Consider the following 26,734-nt stretch of genomic DNA (forward strand, 5'->3'; position numbering starts at 1 on the left):
ATCTCTCACGGTGATGGATCGCGAAGCAGATTATACTGTGGTACATCATGGTAAGACACTATTCCTAGCTACTGATGGCCTGCGCAATCCATTGACTCGTTAAGCGTGACTTTTTATATATTTAGATATATAATTCTTGACGGATCAGTCGGGCCACTCTTATATGTTGTCATTAAGGACTAAAAAATGACCAAGTCAGTAATGTCTGAAGATTGTTCATGCTTTTGTGTTTGTTTATGGGTAATGTTATACAGAATGTTCATTCGTTTATTTATACGCGAAGTTTTTTTTCCTTACCACTGCGAGTGGAGACGGAGCTGTGTGTTGTTGTTAGCTTAGGTTAAAAGCAGTTAAGTCGTCGATCGATTTTTGTCTTCTTTTTCGCTTTATTTATTTTTTTCCCTCCTCTTTGTGTCCCGTTCGGCTGTCCCACGTTTAGTAATGGGGTATTTTGATTTTCGCGGGGGTTCGAGATGCGAGTTTATTGGGTTAAACTTATGCCAGCTTATCTTTGTATCAGAAATGTTTATTTGTTTTTTTGTTTGTTTTGCACACCTAACAATGCCTATGCCTGTACTTAATTGTCACATATTTGACCCTGTGGTTTACCCCAAGCTACTTAGATGAGCGCCCTTAAGAAGCATTTGAATATTCTGAGCTGGAATGTGCGCGGTTTAAATGATATTGTTAAAAGATCTAAAGTCTTCACGCATTTGAATTCTTTGCATGCAGACATATTGTTCCTGCAAGAGACTCATATTAAGCATTCCTGTGCTCACAGACTTAGATGTAGGTGGATAGGCCAAATGTACCACTCTACTTTCTCTTCAAAGGCCCGTGGAGTGTCTATATTAATACGTAAGAATATTCCCTTTCAACATTTGTCCACTAAACAGGATATCAACGGTCGTTATCTTATTGTGACTGGCACAATTTTAGAGAAACATGTTACATTTGTGAATTTATACGCTCCTAATTTCGATGACCCACATTTTTTTCGATCTGTTTTTAATATCATTCCTGATGTCGACTCCACTCATCTTATTATTGGAGGGGACTTCAATTGCATCTTGGATCCTTTTATGGATAGGCACTCCCCCAGCCCTCCCAAACCTTCTAATTCAGCTACTGTTCTTAATAATCTCATTCATTCACTTAATATACTTGATATTTGGAGACTTCAGCACCCTACTGACAAAGACTATTCTTTTTTTTCTAATGTTCATAATTCATATACAAGGATCGACTATTTTTTAACAGATTTCAAGTTAACCGCCAAGATCTTATCCTCTAAGTATCATAATATTCTAATATCTGATCACTCCCCGGTTTCTATTGCAGTTGACTTTGGGATTGAAACCCCCCCCTATTCTTGGCGTTTTAATCCCAACTCTGTTAAATGAGGACCATTTTGAGGAAACTTTTGCCACCCATATTGCTGAATTTCTTACTCTGAATGATAAGAGGGATGTGTCCGATTCAACATTATGGGAAGCTCTTAAAGCTGTCATTAGAGGCCAAATTATAGCTTTTCAAGCAGAACTGAAAAAGCAGAGGGGCAAAAGACTTTCAGAAATTGAGACAGAGCTGCCAGTGCTAGAGTATCAGTTCAAACTCACATCGTCCAATTTAACTTTGGCGAGTATTATGAAGCTAAAATATGAATATAATACACTCTTATCTGCCCAAATTAGTACCCTTTTATCAAAGATAAAGCAGAGACAATTTGAACTAGGTGACAAACCCAACCGCTTGTTAGCTCGTCAACTTAGGGGCATACAAGCTAGTAGAGCCATAAAAACCATCAAGCTAAAATCCGGGGCCTTGACCAATAAACCAACAGAAATAAATAATGTATTCCGGGAATTCTATCAGGAATTATATTCCTCTAAAAGTACTGTAGATTCAGTTGATATTACAAAATTCCTCCGCTCCTTAGGACTTCCTAAAATCAGTGAGGATGCAAGGGAAAACTTAAATTCAGACATTACATTGGAAGAAGTCTTTGCAGCTATTAGAAGTTTTCCTAATGGGAAAGCGGCTGGTCCAGATGGTTTCTGCATAGAATTTTATAAAGCTTTCTCTAATCAAATTGGCCCCTTGATGTTAAGGATGTTTAAGAATTCTATTGAAAACAAAAAATTACCAGAAACACTTTATTCGGCCAATATTGCATTGATTTTAAAGAAAGATAAAGATAGTACGGACCCTTCCTCTTATAGACCCATTTCCCTCCTCGGTAATGATCTTAAAATATTTACTAAAATCTTAGCAAATCGGTTAAGTAAATGTATCAGTTCAATAATACATGAAGACCAAACAGGCTTTATTTCCGGGAGACTTTCTTTTCATAATGTACGTAGGCTCATGAACATTGTGTATAGGAGTAAAGGAAAACATGACAAAATAGCGATTTTAGCCTTGGATGCTTATAAAGCATTTGACAGTGTGGAATGGTCCTACATATTAAGCACCATCGAAGAATTTGGACTGGGACAAAATTTTTCTTCGTGGGTTGAGATGTTGTACCTTTGCCCCTCTGCCTCCGTTCTCACAAACAATAACAGATCACCCTCTTTCCGCCTTCATCGTGGTACCCGTCAGGGCTGCCCACTGAGCCCTTTACTTTTTGCTATCGCGATGGAACCTTTAGCGATAAGTATAAGAAATCATCCGCATATTTCTCCTGTAACGATAGGCGGTTTAAAACACCAGATCTCATTATATGCGGATGATGTTCTTCTTTTTCTTTCAGAGCCAGAGAGATCTCTGCCTTTCTTGTTTGACCTAATCAGGGAGTTTGGTACCCTTTCTGGATATACTGTTAACTGGCAGAAAAGTGAGTTTATGCCATTATATGATACGATGGATCCAGTTTTTGTTAATAACCTCCCCTTTAGAACTGTAAGTGAATTAAAATATCTTGGTATCACTGTCCCTAGACATTTCAAAAGTTTATATGAAACAAATCACAAAGTTATGATAGACAAACTGAAGAGTGAAGTAGAGACTTGGCGAGTACTCCCTTTAGCAATGATTGGTCGTGTCAAAGCAATCAAAATGGTTACCTTACCCAGGTTTCTCTATTTGTTTCAAAATGTCCCAATATTTCTAACCCAATCATTCTTTAAGACACTTGATTCGGTGATCATGCCATTTATTTGGGGGTATAAAGCCCATCGTATATCTAAAGCTCATATCTGTAAAACGAGAGATGTAGGAGGCTTAGGCCTTCCCTGTTTTCAACACTACTATTGGGCAGCCAACTTAAGGGCCTTAATGTATTGGCGTAGTGCATATCCCGAGGTATTGACTACCACCGTTCCTGCATGGCTCGTTATTGAGCGGGATATTCAGGATTCCTCCCTCCCCGCTTTACTTTTTGCAGAAAATAAACCTATTAGAAAATTTAAGAAATGTAACCCTATCGTTGTAAACTCTTTAAAGATGTGGTATCAGCTTAGGAAGGTCTTTAAACTCCCTCAAACTTGTTCTCTTACTCCTATAGCCTATAACCATGCATTTCCTCCCTCGCAGACAGATACAACTTTTTCCTCATGGAAAGAAAAAGGAATTGTATTGATAGGTGATTTATACATTAACAATGTATTTGCTTCTTTTGCCCAGCTCAGACAAAAGTTTGACCTACCCCCCTCTCATTTTTTCAGGTATTTACAAGTACGAAACTATGTTAAAAGTAATATACCGAATTTTGAAACCTATAAACCCCCTGAGCATCTTTATTATTGTATGACCTCTGAACTTGACATGAAGGGTCTGGTTTCTAAATTTGTTGAATGCTTAAATGACTCCAGAGTTCCTCGTACACAATATTTAAAGATGTCCTGGGAAAAAGACCTGGGTATAGATATTTCAGAAGACTCCTGGGCCGAGGCCCTCCGAGGTGTTAGATCTTGCTCCATCAGTTCTAATTTTCAACTGATACAATACAAAGTTGTGCATAGACTGCACTACTCTTGTACAAAATTACATTCTATATATCCCTCTGTCTCACCTATGTGTATTAAATGCAAGTCTAATGAGGGTACATTGGCTCATTTATTTTGGTTCTGCCCAAAAATATGTAAATTCTGGTCTGAGGTCTTTTGTTTTTACTCAAAGGTACTTAAGACTGATTTTCCTCATGACCCCCTTGTTGCGATATTAGGCTGGGCCCCTTCTTTAGAGACCTATAACCTTAATCAAATCCAGTCGATACAATATGGGATGACAATAGCAAAGAAGACAATCTTGTTGACGTGGAACAAAGAGTTTGTACCTAAATATGAGATGTGGCTTACAGAGTTTAGCAGTGTACTACATATGGAAAAGATCAGATATGAAATTGCTGGTAAACCGAAGAAATTCTTACAGATTTGGAAGTCCTTTATGAATTTTCTGGAAGGTGATCATGGAATTTAACATACTGGACATATACTCTAATAGGTGTGGTACTGTAGATTATATAGCATCTTGCAGGGTGCAATAATTCACTTTTTTTCATAATTGGGTAAACATTGGTATTGGCATTTTCTTTTAAGTATTTTACTTTTAATGTATGTGTATGTAGAGGTTTGCAATGTGTATATGTATACATGTATGTATGGATATTGTATGTTTCTGTGTGTATATGCACTTATACATATGTATATAGAGGCATTTATCTTTTTTTTTTTTACTTGTTACTTATTTGCTGGCAAGGGGTGGGGGGTTGTTCTGTAAAAATGTGAAAAGCTTTAAATAAAAAAAATAAAAAAATAAAAAAAAGTCTGGGTCTCTAGTACTTTATACATCTCTGATTATAAGTCGCTCTGGAGTATAAGTCACATCAGTCAAAAAATCCGTCATGGAGAGGAAAAAAAAACATATATAAGACAGTCATATATAATAATATAATATAATAGGTAATATAATCTGAGTCTTTAGTTTGTGTTTGATGATTATCACTAGGCTACTCATTTGTGTAACAGCAGCACGCTCTCTTATTGTCTCTACAGATATGTAAAGCAGTCGGGAATGACAGCGCAGCTCTCAAAGACCATCCTGCAGATGGTAGATACACGCTTCAGCACTGTGTATTTGACCCTTAAATCCATCAGTGACATTTACGCAGAGCTGCAGGACAAACTGGAAGCGCGTGGAGAGAGTGACAGGATTGAAAAAATAACCCCCGACACTTTGGGCATGATGGTGTCATTTTTGAAGCCCTTTTATGATGCTCAGCGTGAACTGGAGGGGGACAAATATCCCACACTGCATCTTGCGCTGCTATGGGTAGAGCGACTCCGACACCACTGCCAGCAAAATGCCAATGATACTGCACAGCTGGTGGCTGTGCGTCAACGCCATGCGCACTGGTTGCAGGAAAAAATGGGCAAGTCTGTCACTGATCTCCACAAAGCTGCAACATTCCTGTGGCCGAAATTTAATCAGTTGTGGATGCTGCCCACTGACCAAAGGGTAAATGTGCAACAATATGTCAAGTCCCGCCTGTCAGCTGCGCAGCAACCGGTACCCGAGGGCCTAGGTGAAGCGAGCCAGGAGACGAGGGCTTCGTTGTCGGCAGCAGCACCGGCACCCGCCGCAAAGAAAACACAGCGCTTTGATGAATGGGAAAATGTATTAGGGGTCAGGGAGACCGAATCAGAAGAGGATGAGGTTGACAGTTACGTCCGCCAAAGGCCAACAATGACCGACGATCAGGACCTGCTGGGCTGGTGGAAGACCAACAGCGTGTATCCCAAACTGTCTCAGTTGGCACGGCAGGTGCTCTGTGTGCCGGCCAGCAGCAGCAGCAGCAGCGAGAGGGTTTTCAGTGCGGCTGGCCGTACCATTGAAGAGAGGAGAACACGCCTCAGTCCATCCACTGTGGACGCACTACTGTTCCTCCACGATGCCTTATAAGCATACGATTATGTTTCAAAACTCTTCAAAAATTGTGTGGTGTGAAACGTAGCCCGCCCGCTGGCTGGGTACATGTTTGAGTTCTTTTTATTTATTATTGTGTGAAGATTTTATTTAAGGCATATTTATATAACCTATTTATATATTTAAAGTCAAGTCAAGTCAAGTATATTTATATAGCGCTTTTCACAATACAGATTGTATCAAAGCAGCTTCACAGTATTAAATTAAAATAATACAACAAGGTTTGTTTCAAGTGGAATTTATTGATTGATAAAATTAAATTAAATATCCCCAAAATATCCCCAACTGAGCAAGCCAAAGGCAACAGTGGCAAGGAACCGAAAAACTCCATCAAGTGACCTAATGGTGTCCTAAAACTCCATCAGGTGACCTAATGGAGAAAAAAAACCTTGGGAGAACCCAGGCTCAGTCGGGGGCCAGTTCTCCTCTGGCATTTATGAGCTAAAGACCGGATTGTATTTTGAACTGTAAGATTAAAAATATTATATGAATGCCTGGCTGAAGTGATGCGACTTTAATCTAGTTTTAAACTGGGAGAGCGAGTCTGAGCAACGAACAGTATCAGGAAGACTATTCCAGAGTTTTGGAGCCAAATGTGAAAATGCTCTTCCTCCTTTAGTGGTTCTGGATATCCTAGGTATGACCAAAAGCCTTGAATTTAGTGATCTTAAAGAGCGCGATGGATTATATGGTGATAGAAGATCCGTTAAATAGACTGGAGCTAAGCCGTTTAGGGCTTTATAAGTCAGTAGCAATACCTTGTAATTAATACGGAACTTTATAGGTAACCAATGCAATGATGATCAAATCGGTGTTATATGATCATATTTTCTTGATCTCGTAAGAACTCTAGCGGCGGCATTTTGGACTAACTGTAGCTTGTTTATTGAGGATGCAGGACAACCAGCTAATAAAGCATTACAGTAATCTAGTCTCGAGGTCATGAATGCATGAACTAACTTTTCTGCATCAGAAACTGATAGCATATTATGTAGCTTAGCAATGTTTCTAAGGTGGAAAAAGGCAGTTTTTGTAACATATGAAATATGATTTTCAAAAGACAGGTTGCAATCAAGTATAACACCCAGGTCTTTTACTGTAGATGATAAAGTAACAGGACATCCTATGATGTTAAAGTTGTATTGTGCGAGGTTTTGTGGGCGGTTTTTTGAACCGATAAGTATTACCTCTGTCTTGTCTGGATTTAATAAAAGAAAACTACGCGTCATCCAATCTTTTATATCTTTAACACACTCTGTCAATTTGGAAAATTTAGCGTTTTCATCCGCCCGTGATGAAACATATATTTGAGTGTCATCAGCATAACAATGGAAACTAATTCCATGTTTCCTTATAATATTTCCGAGTGGCATCATATATATTGAGAATAACAGAGGGCCTAACACAGATCCCTGCGGCACTCCATAGTTTACTGGAGTTATGATAGATTTTTCTCCATTTAAATAGACAAAATGGTAGTGGTCAGACAGGTATGATTTGAACCAGCTTAATGCTTGTCCTTGAACACCAGTATAATTTTGTAGTCGATCTAAGAGTATTGTGTGATCTATAGTATCGAACGCAGCACTAAGATCAAGTAAAACTAGTATTGAGATACAGCCTTGGTCAGAAGCTAAAAGTAAATCATTTGTGATTTTAACGAGCGCAGTTTCAGTGCTATGATGCGGTCTGAATCCAGACTGAAACTTTTCATAGATATAATTTTGTTGCAAGAAAGAGCCCAGTTGAGCGGACACCACTTTTTCTAATATTTTAGACATAAATGGAAGATTTGAAATGGGTCTATAATTTGCTAGATTATTATGATCTAATTGTGGTTTCTTAATGAGAGGTTTTATAACTGCCAGTTTAAATGTTCTTGGAACATGACCTAAAGATAAAGACGAGTTAATAATATTGAGGAGAGGCTCTTCCACTACAGGTAACACTTCTTTCAATAGTTTAGTTGGTATAGTATCTAATAAACATGTTGTTGTTTTGGATGAAGTGATAAGTTTATTTAACTCTTTTTGTTCTATAGTTGTAAAGCACTGTAATTGTTCTTGCGGGGTGATAATTGAAGCTGAATTATAAGGCGCAATTGAAGATTGAACGTTTACAATTGTGGTTCTGATGCTTTCTATTTTCTCAGTGAAGAAGTTCATGAAATCATTACTACTGAACTGTAACGGGATATTTTGTTCGGGTGACGTCTGTTTATTTGTTAGTTTAGCCACGGTGTTAAATAAAAACCTTGGATTATTTTGGTTGTTTTCTATTAGTTTGCGGAGGTGCTCAGCCCTGGCCGCTTGTCCCTGGCCGCAAGTCTCATTAACAATCATCGCAATCGCCTTTTCTAGTGTATACTCCTACATTTGCAATCTTTTTATTTATTTAATTATTATATTATGCAATCCAAAACACTCTAACTTGCCATGCTTCGTATCTCTGTTCAAATCCTTCCTTACTGCTCTCCCCAAAAGCTGCTGTCATTGGCTGATGGAAATCATGGAATTACCATAATAAGCCATATAAAAGCGCATGACTACTGTCATCTAATGTCTGGAGTAATTTGAATTATTTTGATAGTGCAAATGGCTGAAAAGTTATGATAACATAAATACAGCTGGTTGGATGTGTCAGCGATGACACACCCCGTTTAAAAGGGTTAAGGTTTACTTTTATAAGTGAATCTCTTTCACAATTATCTCATCTGATCGGCTTTTCTCCAGTGACTGTTCAAGGAATACAAAAGGTTTAGTTCTGGCGTGAAACTTTTTCCACAGTCAAATCACCTTTATTTAAATAGCGCTTTATACTGTCAGGGAATTTACAGTTAAAGACCCAAGGACCAGATTTGATTAATTAAGACCAGGAGTTAGAAGTGCAGTCAATGTAAGACAAGAGTCAGAATTATAATAAATGTAAGATTTTTTTTACTGAAGATAGTTTTCTCAGTTTCATCAGCAGAAGTCAGCTTCAAGAATCACAAGGAGTTTGTAGGTCGCCCCGCTTACAGTTACAAAGATCACAGCAATTATACCCTTCACCAAGGTCTAAGCAATGTCCTTGCTTCAGGTTGAATGATTCTGATTGGCTAAGAAATAGATAAACATAGTAAATTTCCACACATGGACTGATAGGCAGTAGCACATCTCCATAGTCTATACGGCAGCCACCAGGACCCTGAGTTAGGTACAAGTGGCCCTCCGAGGTCACAAGACTGTGTGTCTTAAACTATTGGTTCCAATGTAACCCCTCGTGACCTATAGTTGTCATAGTGTGCTAGAAGATGTTTTAACACACGTTGAAGACCTTTCTCAAACAAAACAAGTCCATATTTCATTTCTGGAAGCTGGGCTGAATGAGCAAGCACCGTTACTGCATTCCTAGCATGGGCCAGACCCTGTCACCTCTCAGATATTTAATATAGACATTAAAGAACATCAAAAAAAAATAATCACACTTCAGTAATCACACTGGTTACTTCTATAACAAAGTCAAATCTCATACGCTTGGAGAAGTCATTAAACTCATTTGATATTTAGAAAGAAAAATATTGATTAATACCTTGATTATAAACACTCAGATATAGATTGAAGCAGCAGTGTATTCTAGACTCCACTTCCTTCAATACAATAGATTGTTTCAAAGCAGCTTTAAAGTTATAACGGGAAAATGATGCAGGTATAAGGCTTCTCTCCGGTGTGAATTCTCGTGTTTTTTAAGGTTTCCTTTTTGATTGAAACACTTTCCACACTGTTGGCAGGTGAAAGAGCTCTCTCCTGTGTGAAGTTTCATGTGTCTGTTAAGGGTTCCTTTTTGAGTGAAACTATTTCCACACTGTTGGCAGGTGTAAGAGCTCTCTCCAGTGTGAACTCCCATGTGGATTTTAAGGTTTCCTTTCTGAGTGAAGCTCTTTCCGCACAGTTGGCAAGTGAAAGGGTTCTCTCCAGTGTGATTTCTCATGTGGGCATCAAGGGATTTTTTATATGTGAAACTCTTTCCGCACTGAGTGCATGTGTAAGGCTGCTCTCCAGTATGAAGTCTCATGTGGATTTTAAGGTTTCCTTTTTCAGGGAAACTTTTTCCACACTGATGACATACAAAACAGTTCTCTCTCGAGTGAATCTTCATGTGGTTTTTAAAGTGTTCTTTACGTGTGAATCTCTTTCCACACTGATCACATCTGAATGGCTTTTCTCCACTGTGACTGTTCATGTGATACCTAAGGTTTAGCGCTACTGTGAAACTCTTTCCACACAGTCTGCAGGTATAAGGCTTCTCTCCGGTGTGAATTCGCATGTGTTTCTTAAGGTTTCCTTTTTGAGCGAAACTCTTTCCACACTGTTGGCAGGTGAAAGAGCTCTCACCACTGTGAATTCTCATGTGCCTGTTAAGGGTTCCTTTTTGAGTAAATCCTTTTCCACACTGTTGGCAGGTAAAAGAGCTCTCTTCAGTGTGAATTCCCATGTGGACTATAAGGTTTTCATGTTGATTGAAACACTTTCCACACTGAAAGCAGGTGAAATTACTTTCAGTTCCTATCTTCTGAGCTGTTTTTTGTGAGGATGTCATCTCAGTCTGTGAGCAACTAAATGATTTTTCTTGAGTCATGAAAGCATGATGATGATTCTGATACAGATCTTTTTCTTCCATTTCATTCAGTACTTCACTTTCCTCTTTCAGTGGCATCAGGTCTAAGCGAAAAAAAGACAAATAAAAGTTAACCCCAGTTTTCTGTCACAGAACAACAGACATTAAAACATTTAGACATGTAAACTAAAGCATCAAAACCAAAAACATGTATGCTAGATCCCATAACTACTAAGCTACCAAAAAATTGTGTTTTCTGTTATCTCAAAACAACATTGTCAAATCTTTGCTTTGTTTAGGACACATCCCAAAAACTTTAAAACTGGCAGTTTTCAAACCCCCTTATCCAAAAAAACTTCATGTCTACTTCATGCCAGCAGCCATATCATCCTGTAGCCCAAGACTGGTTGCCCACTGAAGCCAAGCAGGGTTGAGCCTGGTTAGCACCTGGATGGGAGACCCCCTGGGAAAACCAGGTTGCTGCTGGAAGAGGTGTTAGTGGGGGGGCGCTGTTCACCCTGTGGTCTGTGTGGGTCCTAACAATCCAGTATAGTAATGGGGACACTATACTGTAAAAGAGCACCGTCCTTTGGGTGAGATGTTAAACTGAGGTCCTGACTCTCTGTGGTCATTAAAAATCCTAGGATGTCCTTCTGAAAAAAAAAAAAAAAAAAAAAAGAGTACGGTGTAACCCCGGCATCCTGGCCAAATTTGCCCATTGGTTTCTGTCCACCATGGCCTCCTAATCATCCCTACATACTGACTGGCTTCATCGCGCTCTCTCTCCTCTCCACCAATAAACTGGTGTGTGGTGGGTGTTCTGCCGCAATATGGCTACTGTCGCATCATCCAGGTGGATGCTGCACATTGGTGGTGATTGAGGAGATTCCCCCTTCCATGTAAAGCGCTTTGAGTACCCAGAAAAAGCGCTATATAAATGTACCAAGTTACTATTTTTTATTATTATTACTAACTCTCATTAAAAGTTAATTATAGTCAACAGAATGTTCAAAGGGGACCTCCAAAATAAAGTGTAAACACACACACACAGTCGTCCAGGGGAACTGGTTAATTATGGACCAATCTCAAAAATATTGTTCTCTCAACAATAATCACATATGCAGAGTAAAAGTATCTGTAAAAAAAACACAAAAAACATCAGCTAGGATTTAAGCCCCATTGTAGCACAGAAACTGTGCTTAATAAAGTTACATCTTTCATTACATCTTTCATCAACACACCACAACATTCTCTTGGACAGCTTGAGAATTATGTTGATATTTGTGGACAAGCATCAGCATGGTTCAGGTCCCATCTATTCGACTGCTATAACTTAACTTGTGTAAATTAAGAGATATCTTATCAATCACAAGTATGGGTGTGCCACAGGGCTCAGTATTAGGTCCTCTGCTTTTATCATTATTTTATGCAGAATAGGGGTTTTTAAAATTCCCCAAAACCTAACAAAACATCATAACTCTGTAGCATAATGTATTAATGTTATAAAAGATGGAATGTCAAGTTAATTTATTCTATTAATTCCTACCAAAACTGAAGAATTAATTATTGCATCAAAAACCTCTGCACAAAAGATTGTAGATCTGAATGGATTTGTCCTCTGATTTCTAACATTTGTAGAACAGCCTTCTTCCACCTTCAAAAAGTTGCATGGTCAATAAATAAGCTCAATTTGGTTAAATTGGAAAAATGTTGGTTTGGAGAATTAAAAAAAAATCTGTTGTGTTCAGTTGGATATTAATAATAAAACGTAAGTTTAGATTTTTATCAGGCTATTATAAGGGGTTCAAGCACAAAGTTCTGAAACCCTACTGTTACTGTAAGAATTTTTATTAGGGGTTCAAGCACAAAGTGTTGAAACCCCATTGTAATTGTAAGGATTTTTATTAGGGAAACCTTATTGTCATTGTAAGGATTTTACGGGTTCAAGCACATAGCACTAAAACCCTATTGTTATTGTTAGGATTTTTATTATTATATTTTTTCTGCCCAAAACCTGATTATGCAGACCAAATTGTAAGGCCTAAAGACTTGAAACTTGACCAGATGGTAGAGCTACATTTTTAGAGGCAATTACACTATTTTATTGCTACAGCACTAAAAACATAAAAGTTGCACATTTTTGGCCATAACTCCTGAACCGTTAGTCACAGACTCAAAGTATAACTTTGAAATCTTCGGCTCAAGACGAACATAGCCGTATGTCTCAGATTTCACTTATAGTTAGGGTTGGGTATTGGTTGGGTTTTATCCGATACCAGTACCTACTCGGTATTTTTCAAACGGTTCCGGTGCTTAAACGGTTCTTAAACCGGTGCTTAAGAAAACGAAACCGCACACACTTTATCAAAAAAATAATACCTGTGTGTGTTTTCTGAAAAAGATTTTCTGATTTCTGATTAAATAAAAAATTGTGCCATTTAGAAGGCTACTGATGTAGCCGAATACACTTAAGTTAAGATCAAAATTTTGTCTTCTCATATTATTTATATATATTATATATATATTATATTACATATTATATATTATAGACTTTTACAAAACAGAGAAATATCTGACACTGAGCAGAAATATTTAACACACATAGTATAGCCTCATATAAATATACTTGATATAGCCTACTTCATACTTGATATGCAAGATTTGCAGTTGGCATTAAAATACTAGACTTACCCGAAGAAGAACACTGCAGCTGAACTTGAACTTTAGTCAAGAGTGTCAGAGGTTTTGGGTTCTAATCCGCATTCGTAGATTTTTTTTTTTTTTTACTGATTATGCTCATCAGAGGTTGTATATCAAGCAGGGACACTTTGTGTGCATTATATTTTGTGATTTCACCAGAACGAATAGATATGAGGCGCCGTCTAGGGCTTAAATCGAACTTCATTCACGCACACATAAAACGCTTGCATACACATATAGTCACACATACATGTATACTGCTGAATGCTCCAACTATATGAAATGCACAACGTCACATCTAAAGTCGCTCACGCACACACACGCAAACTCTACACACACGAGACGCGCTCTCCGCGCACATACTCATCTGAGACGCGAGCACACACACACAAACTCTCCACGCACATACACACAAACTCGCGCACATACTCATCTGAGACGCGAGCACACACACACACAAACTCTCCACGCACATACACACAAACTCGCGCACATACTCATCTGAGACGCGAGCACGTACACACAAACTCTCCACGCACATACTCATATAGACGGCGCCTCATAAATAGATCGATCTCTGCAACGTATTGAAGCGCGCGTCCGAGTGAAGAAAGTGCGGTGTGCGCGAGCCACAAGAGAAAACACTGTATCCGCGCCACTGATCGCAGCGGCAACGAGCACTTTGATCACTTGATTTAAAAAACACAGTTCAGCGCTAGATCACGTCTTATTTAACAAACGAACTAAATGAATGCTCTGCTGGTTAACTGGAGATGTTTTGTTATTGGATCATTCGTGCCGCGAGATGTTTTATAGGGGGCGGTGAAAAAAGTCAGGCACCGAAATCAGGCACCGAACGTTTCGTTCTTATTCGGTCTCGTTACTACCGTTTACCTATTGGAACCGGGTTTCGGTACCCAACCCTACTTATAGTAAAACTGTAATAATAGTAACCATTATTATTCAAAGTATTATTTTTATTAAATTATAAAAAGTAACCAAAAATCAAATAAATATTTTTCTAGTGCAAAAAATACTAGCATAGTCAAATAAAAAATACAATTAATTATTATTATTAGTATTAATAATGTATTTTCAGAATAACAGTTTGGTATGTTTGTTTGTTTGTTTTTACTGTCATCTATGGCTATTTTTATGGCAAGATCCATGTATTTTTAAAGAAACAAATAGTAGTAACATGCAGTAGTAATGGAAAACAGAAACTGACAACCAACTCACATCATTATAACAAATATTATATTATATATGATTCCTGATGAATCCTTTTAGAAAACATTCATTAGAGAACTGAGTATAAACATAGCCTAGTGGCATTTAAGGCAGTACATTCCAATGTACTAAAAACGTTTTCCATGTACAGACAACAACTTTGTCATAATGATCCCAGTTCACATGGATCTGCGAAAACGACTAAAAACACTATTATTCATGCAAGGGCAGTAGCTGGAGATGTCACTTTGAAAAGAGAAACTGCGTGCCCATACACATGCGGATGATGTCACCGTTATAACAAATTCTTATTTTTATAATTTACATGGAGACAATAACCGTATTGAAAACCCGTTTTCAAAAGTTTGCATTTTCAAGCCCCCCAAATGCCGTTGTCATGTAAATAAACGGCGAAAAGTTTTCAGTTTTTAGTTGAAAACAGTGTCATGTAAACAGCACCTAAAGCCAGGAGCAATGCACAGGCTTAAGCTGTAAAAATGGACCCTTCTCCTGGTATACGGATACAAAATATGTTTTGTTCAAAAACTGTCACTGCAGATACACCGTTCTATGTTTTAGCCATTTTGGTACTTGAGACTCACAAGATGTTTGAGAGAAGGCTTTATGTGTCCGCCACTTGTATAGATCAGTGGTGCGCTTGATTTTGGTGTGAGCCCTGTTGGACTTAGTAAAATTATGCACAATATTGACAAAACTAGTGTCTAATTAGGAAAGCAATGTTCTAAACGTTTTCGTGGTGGCTTCCCCACGGTTTACTTTGGCCTTACAAGTATTGCAAATTGCGAACTTTGTGTCTTTACTCACAGTAAAGAACTTCCAAGCCAATGACGTTTACATGAGGCTGTGAGTGTGAGTGTGGTTGTGACATTTATTGCCTGCACCACTGGCAACAAAACGGAACGGCTCGGAATTGGAAAGACATGAGACTGACCGGCCGGTCAACGATACGGGCCGATCATGCGAAAAATCGTCTGTTTCCGGTCCCTGGCCAATCAATCGATACATCTCTAGGAATAACATTTGTTTTAAACAACTATCAATATTTGTGAACTTTTTAGTGAAACAAATTTCAATATTTTTTTTGATTTTTCATCCGATTAATAGAAGAAATAATTGTCCGAATTCACAGTACTCATAAAAGAGTAGGCAAAAAGTACCTGGGTGACGACTTCTGGTGAGATTCTGAAGTGTGCTATACGATGGATACTTTAATTGGATTTGTGAATTGCAGTGAAGCGACATAACTGATGCTGGTAGTAGTAATGACAGCATGGCGAATGTAGTACTTCCGGATTACATTCATACACACTCATGATATATAGAACATACTTTGTTAGCGGTTGTGAAGTAATAACTTATTCAAAATAAGTACCTCCTCAAGAGAGTATGCAATTTCGGATGCAGCCTTGGTCTTGGATGCCCGAAATAGACGGAGGTGTCGCAAATATGGCCACCGGGTTAACAGACCTTCCTTGAAAGGAACTTTGATATAGTGTTGATAATTATTTTTTAGGCTACATTCATATTAGGCTTGCAGCGATAGTCGGTGTTACCAGTGTTCAGCCACAGCACCGGTTACATCACTTGCCCACTGTAGCACCGCCCTTTTGATTTCTTATAGTAACAAAAATAATTTAGTTCAGTTAGACAACAGACAATTAAAAACTGAATGTGTCTGCTCAATGCAGGAGCTGACTTGTGTATTTCTACTTGCTGTGTTTTTCATTAATAATAATAATGAACTCACCATTCAAGCAAATGCCGCCCCGACTTGTAAAATGCGCACGGACATATTCATTACAGTGTCCACTGGCACAGAGCGTATTCAGTTTATTCGTATGGAAGAACAAGTGCCATAGGAATTAATTAAAACGCTCGATCTGCACCTTTATCAATGCCTGTGTGGCCGTGCAAATTTTACTTTCACCTTCGAATGAGCGATTTAAAAGCGAGGTGCAAAAGAGGGACAAACTACCCACCCACCCCCGTCATACCGGTGTTGTAACATGTCAAATAAGCGGTGGGAAAATTTCCTAACCATCACATCTAATCACACCCTAATTCATATTAGTTTTTTCTAACTTAATGTGTGCATGTCATAATAACTGATGCTCAACATCAAGTGACCTGCTCCATGTCAAATAAAATAACTTGAATTAGGACTCATATGACATTCTTCAAAAATATAATTCATTTCTGTTGACGTCAATATATTAAATGACGGAGTTCAGTTTTGAGAATGAAACCAACCTGTTTGTTCCTCAGTATCTTCTTGTTTCACGCTGAATGTTTCTTCAATCTTCATGTCTTCACTCTCCTCTTTAACAAACGCCATCTTTATAATAGTGTCACGTGGATCTCAGCTGCATCACCAGGAGTTTTCTGTGTTTGGACACTCTGTCGTGTTTAAGATAAGAATAATTAACAAAAATAATTAAATCAAAACTAAATCTCTGTGTGCATCTCAATCAGCACCCTAGTTCAGTAGTCAGTGCACTAGTAAGAGTCAATCAGAGGGAATGGCCTTAAAGGAATAGTTCACCCAAAAATGAAAATTCAATCATTAATTACTAACCCTCATGCCTTGAAAGTTGCAATGACGTTGCTGTCAATGGAGGGACAGAAAGCTCTCAGATTTCATCAAAAATATCTTCATTTGTGTTCCGAAGATGAACGAAGGTCTTACGGGTTTGGAACGACATGAGGGTGAGTCATTAATGACAGAATACAATTTTTTGGGTGAACTAACCCTTTAATCCTTTAGCCTATACCCTAAGTGTATTGCCGGCGGTACAACACCCCATGAAATAAAAATCATAATCAAATGACTAAGCAACCCCTGAATGGAATAACACATATGTTAGGGATGCACGATATTATCAGCACAACATCCGAATCGGCCGATAAAGGCTGAAAATATAATTGTCATTGACCGATATGAAAAATTATGCCGGTTTGATAACGTGCTGATATGTGCCTGCAATAACTCATGTGCAAGGAGTGCTAGAGATAAGATCACGTCAGCAGTGACCAAAACAAACATGACCAAAACAAGATTTGTCCTCCTACCTTATTTCCTCCGAATTATTGCATGTCAAATAAAAAAAGATGTGTCATTTGTGTAATGTAATTTAAAAAAAGTATTTTCTCAGCATGAGGATGTCCAAATGTAATGATTTTTTTTTTTTCTAAAAGGGTCTCTATCAATACCAATCTTTTGACTCTCCTTGCTATAGTTTTGAACTTATGAGTCTTTTTGTGTATGTCACTCAGAAAGAAAGAAAGAAAAAAACTTGGAAAAAATGCCTTGGCCTTAAAGGGTTAAATGGCCTCAAAAACCCCTCAAAACTAACACAACTAATATCAAACACACAAATTATACAGACATTTCATATTTAGTTGTATTTAATGAGTTGTAGGTTTCAAAACATTAGGAACTGGTTAATAAACACAATGTTTGTGTTCTCGTTGCATTTATACCAACAATGTTTCTTCAGCATGCGATGAAACGAGCGCTTGAAATCAATGAATCATTATCAACCTTGTTTGGAAAAGCTGTTCCTTCATCATTAATTGCCGTTACCAAATTCGTGTTTACGATAAACTGATTCATAGGGAGCAAAATGAGAAGCACCTTTAATGTTAACTTACTCATGTAAGGATGCGCTTTACTCACAAAAATAACGTTAATTAATGTTAAACAGGCAATATGATATTACAAGGATTTATAATTCACTCGTTTTACATTGTTGGTATCATTGTGATTGAACGATTTGTATCTATTTAAACGCTTTAAATGTTTAAAAACACAAACCTTTCTTCAGCCCGAATCACAACAGACGAGGGGATGCGCAGAATTATGACGTCACATCACAGACCAAAATAAAAGTCCTTCTTTGACGTTTCATGGCAGTTTGCAAACCAGCTTATTGTGCACATTCTGTCTGTTAATTACATGGAGTGTGGAGGATTGACGTTGAATTTCTCTCTCTTTCTCTCTCTCTAGTCTATATATATATATATATATATATATATATATATATATATATATGTGTGTGTGTGTGTATTTATATATATATATGGGACATTCTACCAGAAACGTACATTATCTGTCCTTGAATTGTTACAGTGAATAAAAAAGTATTTCATCCAAAAATTTCTAAAACTGGCTCATAGTTGATTTCTGTGAGTTGTTCTGTAAAGGAATATGTCATTCATTAGGTTCTCAGATATTTTTTTCTTTATTAAAAACACTTTTGAAAATTACAAATCCTGTCCATGCCCTTGTCCTCAGCCAAATTGGAGCTACAGCTTTCATAGTTTTGTTATGCTACAAACTGTTATTTAAAAAAAAAAACTCATCAATAACAAGTTTAAGCTGTTATCATTCACATCAACTGATCAAAAACATAAAATTATATATAAATTCTACAAATAAATTCTATTTTACAACTGTCCCCATGTTTTGGTCAGTCCTGTCACGTTTACATAAAACTCTACATAAAATGTGTGAAATACACCTTTAAGGGTATCACTCAGAGGAAGTGACATCATTTGACCCAGGTGAAGCTTACATTGATTAAGGCTGAGACATTCTAAAACATGGGGGGGAGAGCCAAGATGGCGACCTGGGTAGACGCTTTCCTGTGAGCTCGTGAATTTTTCAAAGTACCAAACTTTTAGAATGATCCTAATGGACTCAAAGATTGTTTTCTGAGAAGTGACTTGTTGCCTCTGTATTTTATGCACGGACAGTAGGACTATTTAACCTAAAAAAAGAGAAAAAAGTGAAGTTCTTCCGTCGTCGCGTTATGAAACAGTGAACCGGCTAGCTTATAAAAGAAAAGTTAGCAACGTGACAGATTAGCACTGAAAATATGGCTAAAAAAGAAGCAAGACGCAAGGGAGGACTGATAATGGACCTGGAGTCTGATGCCTTCCCAAGCTTATGTTCACCTCTTCCTGAATCCCCTCTGAATAGCCCCAGTCCAAAGAAGGTCCGCACTGAAACTTCGAAGAAAGGAGCAGAAAATGTGTCCAATGCTGATATCCTGAAAGCTATTCACGGACTGAATGACCGATTCTCCAAGTTTGAAGAAATGGTGAACAAGAACACGGCGGAGATTGTTGTCATGCAGGAGCATATGAAAAACCTTGGGATGCAGTGTAAGGCGACAGATGACATCGTGAAGAAGCTGAACGAGCGAGCGACTGCAATTCAGGAGCGGCAGGAGGAGGCTGAGAGATATAGCCGACGATGGAACCTCCGTCTGCTTAATCTCCCGGAATACAGCAACGAAGATGTGAGAAAGGAGGTGATGGGAATAATCGCCCAGATCATTCCGGAAGAAAAGTCCAGACTTGGGTTCCTGGTAGATACTGTACACAGAGTGGGGAGAAATAAAGATGACAACAAACCACGTCCCATTATCATGCAATTCACCATGCGCACTTTCCGACACAAAGTATGGAGAGCCTCCCTCAACTCCGATGTGTTGAAGGGAAAAAATCTACGGATGGCAGAAGACCTCACTTACATGGAAAGACAGTGCAGGAACAAACTCTGGCCAATGGTTAAACAAGCCCGAGACGAAGGGAAGAAGACCAAATGGATCGGCCCGGTGGCCATCATTGATGGTGTAAGACATACAGTTTAAGAGTCAATTAGATGAATAATAAGGTGATCTTAAGTTAAGTTGAATGCTAAGTAATATTAATAAGATCCCTTAACTACCTCAAGCTAACTCAGGTTATTGTTCACAAGGAACAATGGTTAATTTAAGTTTACATGTTTGATTAGATGTATTGACTTACCGGAAAAATGTTCATACCTTAGGTTAAATTCTCCTACTAAGGCACTTATAGTCCACTGTATAGCATAATCACATTGAAGTGATGGTTATCTATGTTCGAAATTAGCATACTGCACTATGAGTACTAGTAGGCTAGTTAAATAACCTACTTCTACAGTGGCACAGTTACTTGCTTAATTAAGCAATTTGTTCACTTCTTTATATTAAAAAAGAGAAAGAAATGAGTCTTCAATTTCATAAGGTACTCAATATTTAGAGTTCTCGTTTGAGAGTACCTACTTGTGTGTCTATATCTCAACACTTTACAAGTTCCTGTTTATTTTACAGACTTCTAGTTCACTTTACTTTATTTTTCTATGACAGATTTCCATTTCAGTTCCTTACAAATAATATCCCTTAATGTTAGAGGTATCCGTGACAGCACCAAAAGAAAATCTATTTTTATTTTCTGCAGACGAAAAAATGCAGATTTAATCTTTTTACAAGAGACTCATTCAAGTGAAAATGACGTGAAATTTTGGAAAGCACAATGGGGTGATCAGTGTTATTTTTGTCATGCCTCTCAACAATCTGCTGGTGTAGCAATTCTCCTCAACAAATTTAAAGGTATTATTATTGAATCACTATTTTCAGATGAGGGTAGATGGATTATTTTAGTTTTCAAACTGGATAACACCATTTTTATAATTTGTAACTTGTATAATTATAACAACACAGCTCTAGCCAAAACAATGTGTATGCAATTGTGTAAGAAACTTGAAGCTCTTAAACTGAAGTACAAAGAAGCACAATTGATTCTTGGGGGAGATTATAATGATGCTCCAGATGATCTCTTAGATCGATTACCGATGAGAACAGTTCAACATTCAAGATTTAAAAGCATTGCATATATTTGTGAACAACTTTCGGTTATCGATGTATGGCGATACTTAAATTCTGATACAAAAGAATTTACTTGGAGTAATGCGAATAGATCTCTACAATCCAGAATTGACTTGTGGCTTCTATCACCCTCTTGCACACAATTTGTTTCAGAAGCATCGCACGATTTTGCTCCCTTATCTGATCATAAATTGATTAAAATTCATTTAATAGGCACTAAACAAAATCAAAACAATCTTCGTGGTTTCTGGAAGCTAAATAATGATTTATTAAATGATGAAATATTTTGTAGTGATGTTAAAAGAATAGCGAAACAGATATTTAGGGATCCCAAAATGAATCATACTCAAAAATGGGAATACTTTAAATTTAAGATAAGAGAAGCAGCAATGAGACGGAGTAAAGAAATAAAAAATAATAACGCCTCAAAAGAAATTAGCATCATGAATGAACTAAATACATTATTGAAGAAAGATAATCTATTAGAGGAAGAAGAAATTAAATTGAAGAGACTAAAAGAAGAAATAGATCATACATATATTAATATGGCTAAAGGAGCCTTCATAAGGTCAAGAGCAAAATGGTTGGAATTAGGCGAAAAGAACTCTAGCTACTTCTTTGCCCTAGAGAAACGAAATCAAAAAAGAAACAATATCTCTGCACTCAAGATTGATGATGTCATAACCACTAATCATTTGGACATTTCAAAATTTGTTTATTCATTCTACAGTAACATATACAAATCAAATTCCCAAATCAATGATTGTGATACGTTTATTGAATCAATTAAAAAATATACACCAACCATTTCAGAGTCCTTCAAAACTAACTGTGAACGACCCATCACAAAATCAGAAATATCAGAAGCAATCCAATCAATGAAAAAAGGAAAATCTCCAGGCAACGACGGCCTCTCGGTTGAATTCTATTTACATTTTTGGAATATTATTGTGGATCCTTTATTGGAATTATTTAAGGAATGTCAAGATAGGATAGAAATGTCAACAAGCATGAAACAGGGTATTATAACACTAATTCCTAAACCGGAAAAAGATCACCTTATGATAGAAAATTGGAGACCTATTACGCTTTTAAATATAGATTACAAAATTATTTCATTGGTATATGCTAAAAGGTTAAAAAAAGATCTTGGAGAAATTATCGCTGAAACTCAAACTGGATTTATGGCCAACCGTCATATTAGTTCCAACATAAGGCTTGTTCTTGACTTATTAGACTACTCTGAAAACATTGATAATGACTCCCTTATAGTTTTTCTTGATTTTTACAAGGCTTTTGATACGGTGGAACATCATTTTTTATTTAAAACACTTCAAACCTTTGGTTTTGGTCAAAATTTTATTTCAACAATAGAAATGTTTTATAAAAATATTGACAGTTGTGTCATACTATATCCAAACACTACCAAAAGATTTCCAGTGCTGAGATCCGTCCGTCAAGGCTGTCCGATTTCTCCCTTTTTATTTTTGATTGTTGTCGAATTGCTCTCATTACATATTTTAAATAACCCAATAATTGAAGGTTTGTCTATTTTTGGTAAGGAAATTAAATTGACCCAACTAGCTGATGATACAGCATTATTCTTAAAGGACAAACATCAGATTGAAAATGCTGTAGCATTAATAGACGAATTCTCAGCTGCTTCTGGACTAAAATTGAATAAATCTAAATGTGAAATTTTATGTCTGTTTGAAACAAATGTTAAAACCATATATAATATGCCTGTTAAAAATTGTATTAGATATCTTGGTGTTTTTGTTTGTAAGAATGTTATAGAGCGCCAACGACTTAACTTCACCCCCAAAATGAAAAAATCTAAAACTATATTGAACCTATGGCTTCAAAGAGACTTATCAATCTTAGGTAGGGTCCTTTTGACTAAAGCTGAAGGAGTTTCTAGATTTGTGTATCCAGCACTCTCTCTTAATGTTTGTGATTCTACATGTAAAGAAATCAATGATATGTTTGTCAAATTTGTATGGAAGAACAAGCACCATCATTTGAAAAAAGCTTTGCTTTCTGGTCCTAAAGCTAAAGGTGGTTTTGATCTATTAGATTTTGTGGATTTAAATTATACATTTAAAGTTAAATGGTTAAAGGAATGCTTAAAAGCTCCAGATTCATTATGGAATTTTATTCCTCATAATATATTCAAGAAGGTTGGAGGTCTCAAGTTCTTACTGTCTTGTAATTACAGTATTTCTAAATTACCAGTTAAGATGTCGGAATTTCATCACCAAGCTCTGTTGGCCTGGAAGCTGTGTTATTCACATAACTTTTCACCACATAAATCCATCATTTGGAACAATGAGTGTATTACTAAAAGGAACAAATCATTGTATTTACAAAACTGGATAGATAAAAATATCATTTATTTAAAAGACTTATTTAGCCCTAATGGTCAACTTCTTAGCTATGAAGACTTTCTTACACAGAAAACTTTCCCGGTAAAATTTAAAGAATTTAGCTCAGTAATTAACTCTATTCCCAGTGGAATATTAGAATTAATGAAAAGCTATGTAGAGCAAAATGTACAACACACTTCTCCTAACACTCTTTACATAAACGGTATTGACATTCTAAGCAAAAAATGTACTAATAAACATATCAGAGAATGTTTCTACAATGCCAAAAAAATAATACCTAGGGGGAAATTTTTCTGGAATGCTATTTTTATGGATATTAATTGGCAGAAAGCATGGCTTGTTCCTTTTAAATTTTGTGTCACAAATAAAATTAGAGAATTACATCTAAAAATACTACATAACATATACCTATCTAAGATGTACATTTCAAGATTTCTTGATATTGATAACAAATGTACTTTTTGTAAAAATGAACTTGAAAATGTAACCCATTTGTTTTATGGTTGTTCATACAGTAATGCATTTTGGAAAGAACTTGAGAATTATATATTATGTAAAACAAAACACAAAATCAACATTGAGGGGAAGAACATTATTACATATTTTGATTTCAAAGAAAAGAAACTATGTACTATAGTAAACCTTTATATTTTGTTAGGCAAGTTTCATATCCATAAATGTAAATTCCAGAATTCTTCACCATCGTTTAAGTTGTTTTTGATAGAGGTGGATTTTTATTTTAAGTCTCTTAAATTAATTACAAACAAGAAATGCATATCAGTAATGAACATTCATTCAGAAATGTTTAATGGATAATATGTCACTAGAACTATTTTTGTCATGAGATACAAATCTGTCACAAAATTTGTTTTTCTTTATTGGTAATTTTTTTTTTTTTTTTTTTTACCTTTAATTTATTGTATTGTTACTATTATAACAAATGTGAACTGGAAAGACTGAAATGTTGTTGTTATAACTTTAAATAAAAAAAAAAAATTTAAAAAAAAATTAAAAAAATTGATTAAGGCTGAATTGTTTCATTGAATTGTATGATTTTAAGCTTGTTTTTGTATGTTTTTTTTAGGAAGACGAGCTAAAGGGTCAGGCCCTGTCACGGTTAAACATTCCAGAAAATAATGAAAATGTTTTAAATCCAAAACATGTCTAAAAAGGTTATTGAAATTCCTTGCTTGCATGTTAACAGTTTTTATGCTAGCATGCTAGCAGGCTGAGTAATGGCAGTTTACAATGGCCAACCGTCAGGCCCTGTCACATTCCTGTGTGACACGGCCTTACAAATTAATGTTATTGTTCTTTTTTATTACATTTATTGCATATGTTATGTATTTAACGCATGCAATAGTAAAATGAAGGCCAAGGTGCTTGATTTTTATACAACTGTGGCCATGGAAGTGATTTAAACACCTAAATTCAATTATTTGGAGGGCTGTCCCAATACTTTTGGCAATATTATGTATGTCCTTGGCTGAATTTTACCATAGTCTAATATTACTTTAACATTAAAATTATAATAATAATTTAAAAAAGAAATGCCAATCAAAACTTAAATAAAGAACACAAAACATAACTTTTTCTGCATCATCAAAATCCATAAAGTCAGTCCTGTCACAGTACCGTCAGTCCTGTCACGCCATGGTCAGTCCTGTCACACAGGAAATTATGATAAAAGTGTACTATTTGAGGAAATATTAATTAATTAATCTCTTTAACTGTGTAGATGAAGGTGGGGGTATATATCCACTACTATGTTTTTATAAAAATCTCCTATGTAAAGGTAGTTATTTTACAACTATATGAGTGCCTGCGGGTATTCTGTGATTTTGTGTACTACAGTTGACCGAAAAGTTACTTATATGTCTTAAAGGAATTATAAAACCATGTTAGATACAATCAGGGACATGTGATCAATAAGAAAATGCTATCTGTATCAAAGAAATTCATTAGGAAACCATTCTAACATATACAAATTTGTCTGTGACAGGGCCTGACATTTTAGGGGTGAAATGCGTATAAACATGTATTTTATTTAATCATAAAAACATGCTGAGATGGGATGATATGTGTTTCTCATAGTTTAACATGTCCTCCATATGTCTCAACGTTCAGATTTAAGAAAAAAATATTTTTTCCCCCAAGATTTTTTAAAGTGGAAATGTATATGTAAGTCTTAAATCTTCAAATTTTGTATCTTTTAAATATTAATGTTAAACACTCTTGAATCTATATTTAACTAAATATACAGTGAAATCTGAGCAATATAGCTCTTAGTGCCTCAGTATTTCATTTTTGTTTCTTTGTTTCTTATAAATTTGCTTTTATAAATTTGCTTTTATAAAACTTATAAATTTGCTTTTATAAAACTTATAAATTTTATAAAAACTTATAAATTTGCTTTTATAAAAAGCAAATTTTATTTAATACGTTTAACAAAATCAATCCATTATCATTGTGTATAAGGACAATCCCAAAAATATATTAAGTGCTGTTTCACTAGGAGTTCCACAAAAAGACCAGTTTGTGTTTATATCTTATTTAAATATTTTTAAGTATGCTTTGGCTATGTAATCATTTTAATGATACTTCCCTTACTTTGTTAGTTATTAATGTCACATAGTAGCAATGGACATTTAAAGATGTAAAGCATTAAATCCAACAACATGCATGCTAGATCTAATACCCACAAAGCTCCTGAAAGAGGTGTAACCTGTAACCTCAGAACCTTTTGTCAATATTGTTTACTCTCTATAGGACCCATCCCAAATACTTTAAAGTTGGCATCTTCAAACCCCTCTTCAAACCCCACAGTAGAAGACTGCACTGGGATTGGGATCCCACAAGACCCAACACAAATCGTGTGGTTGGCGGTTTTACCTTTGCTGCAGGTGGTAGTTAAGTCTGGACAAAATGGATAATTTCCTTTAAAATATCGCAATATCCAATTATATAGTCTAACCAGGCCCCGTCCCCGTCCCCGTCCCCGTTTTTTTGTGTATTTAAATTTTTTGTAATTTTACTTTTACTTGAGTACATTTTAAGTGATGTATCGGTACTTTTACTCCGCTATTTTCCTTCTGTTGTTACATGCTTGTTTTAAATTTTATTTTTATCCATCAACGTGATTGGATCGAGTAATCGGTCTCGTGACTGTCGTCAAAT

General features: G+C 36.3%; 1 protein-coding gene and 1 long non-coding RNA gene across 2 annotated transcripts in view; one reads left to right on the forward strand and one right to left on the reverse strand.

Moving 5' to 3' along the window:
- LOC309497706 overlaps window positions 1–26,734 on the forward strand; it is a 403,367-nt gene that overhangs the window by 295,230 nt on the left and 81,403 nt on the right. The window lies entirely within an intron of this gene.
- On the reverse strand, window positions 8,842–18,337 carry LOC309497664 (uncharacterized protein). The gene is made up of 3 exons (XM_082167964.1): window positions 18,290–18,337; window positions 16,726–16,872; window positions 8,842–10,628 (listed from the first exon to the last, which is right to left on the reverse strand). Exons 2-3 carry the CDS (start codon window positions 16,808–16,810, stop codon window positions 9,577–9,579), a joined length of 1,137 nt encoding a protein of 378 aa, XP_082024090.1. The 5' UTR covers window positions 16,811–16,872; window positions 18,290–18,337; the 3' UTR covers window positions 8,842–9,576.

This window comes from Leuciscus leuciscus, assembly GCF_965113295.1.
Source record: "Leuciscus leuciscus genome assembly, chromosome: 4".
In the NCBI taxonomy this organism is placed as follows: domain Eukaryota; kingdom Metazoa; phylum Chordata; class Actinopteri; order Cypriniformes; family Leuciscidae; genus Leuciscus; species Leuciscus leuciscus.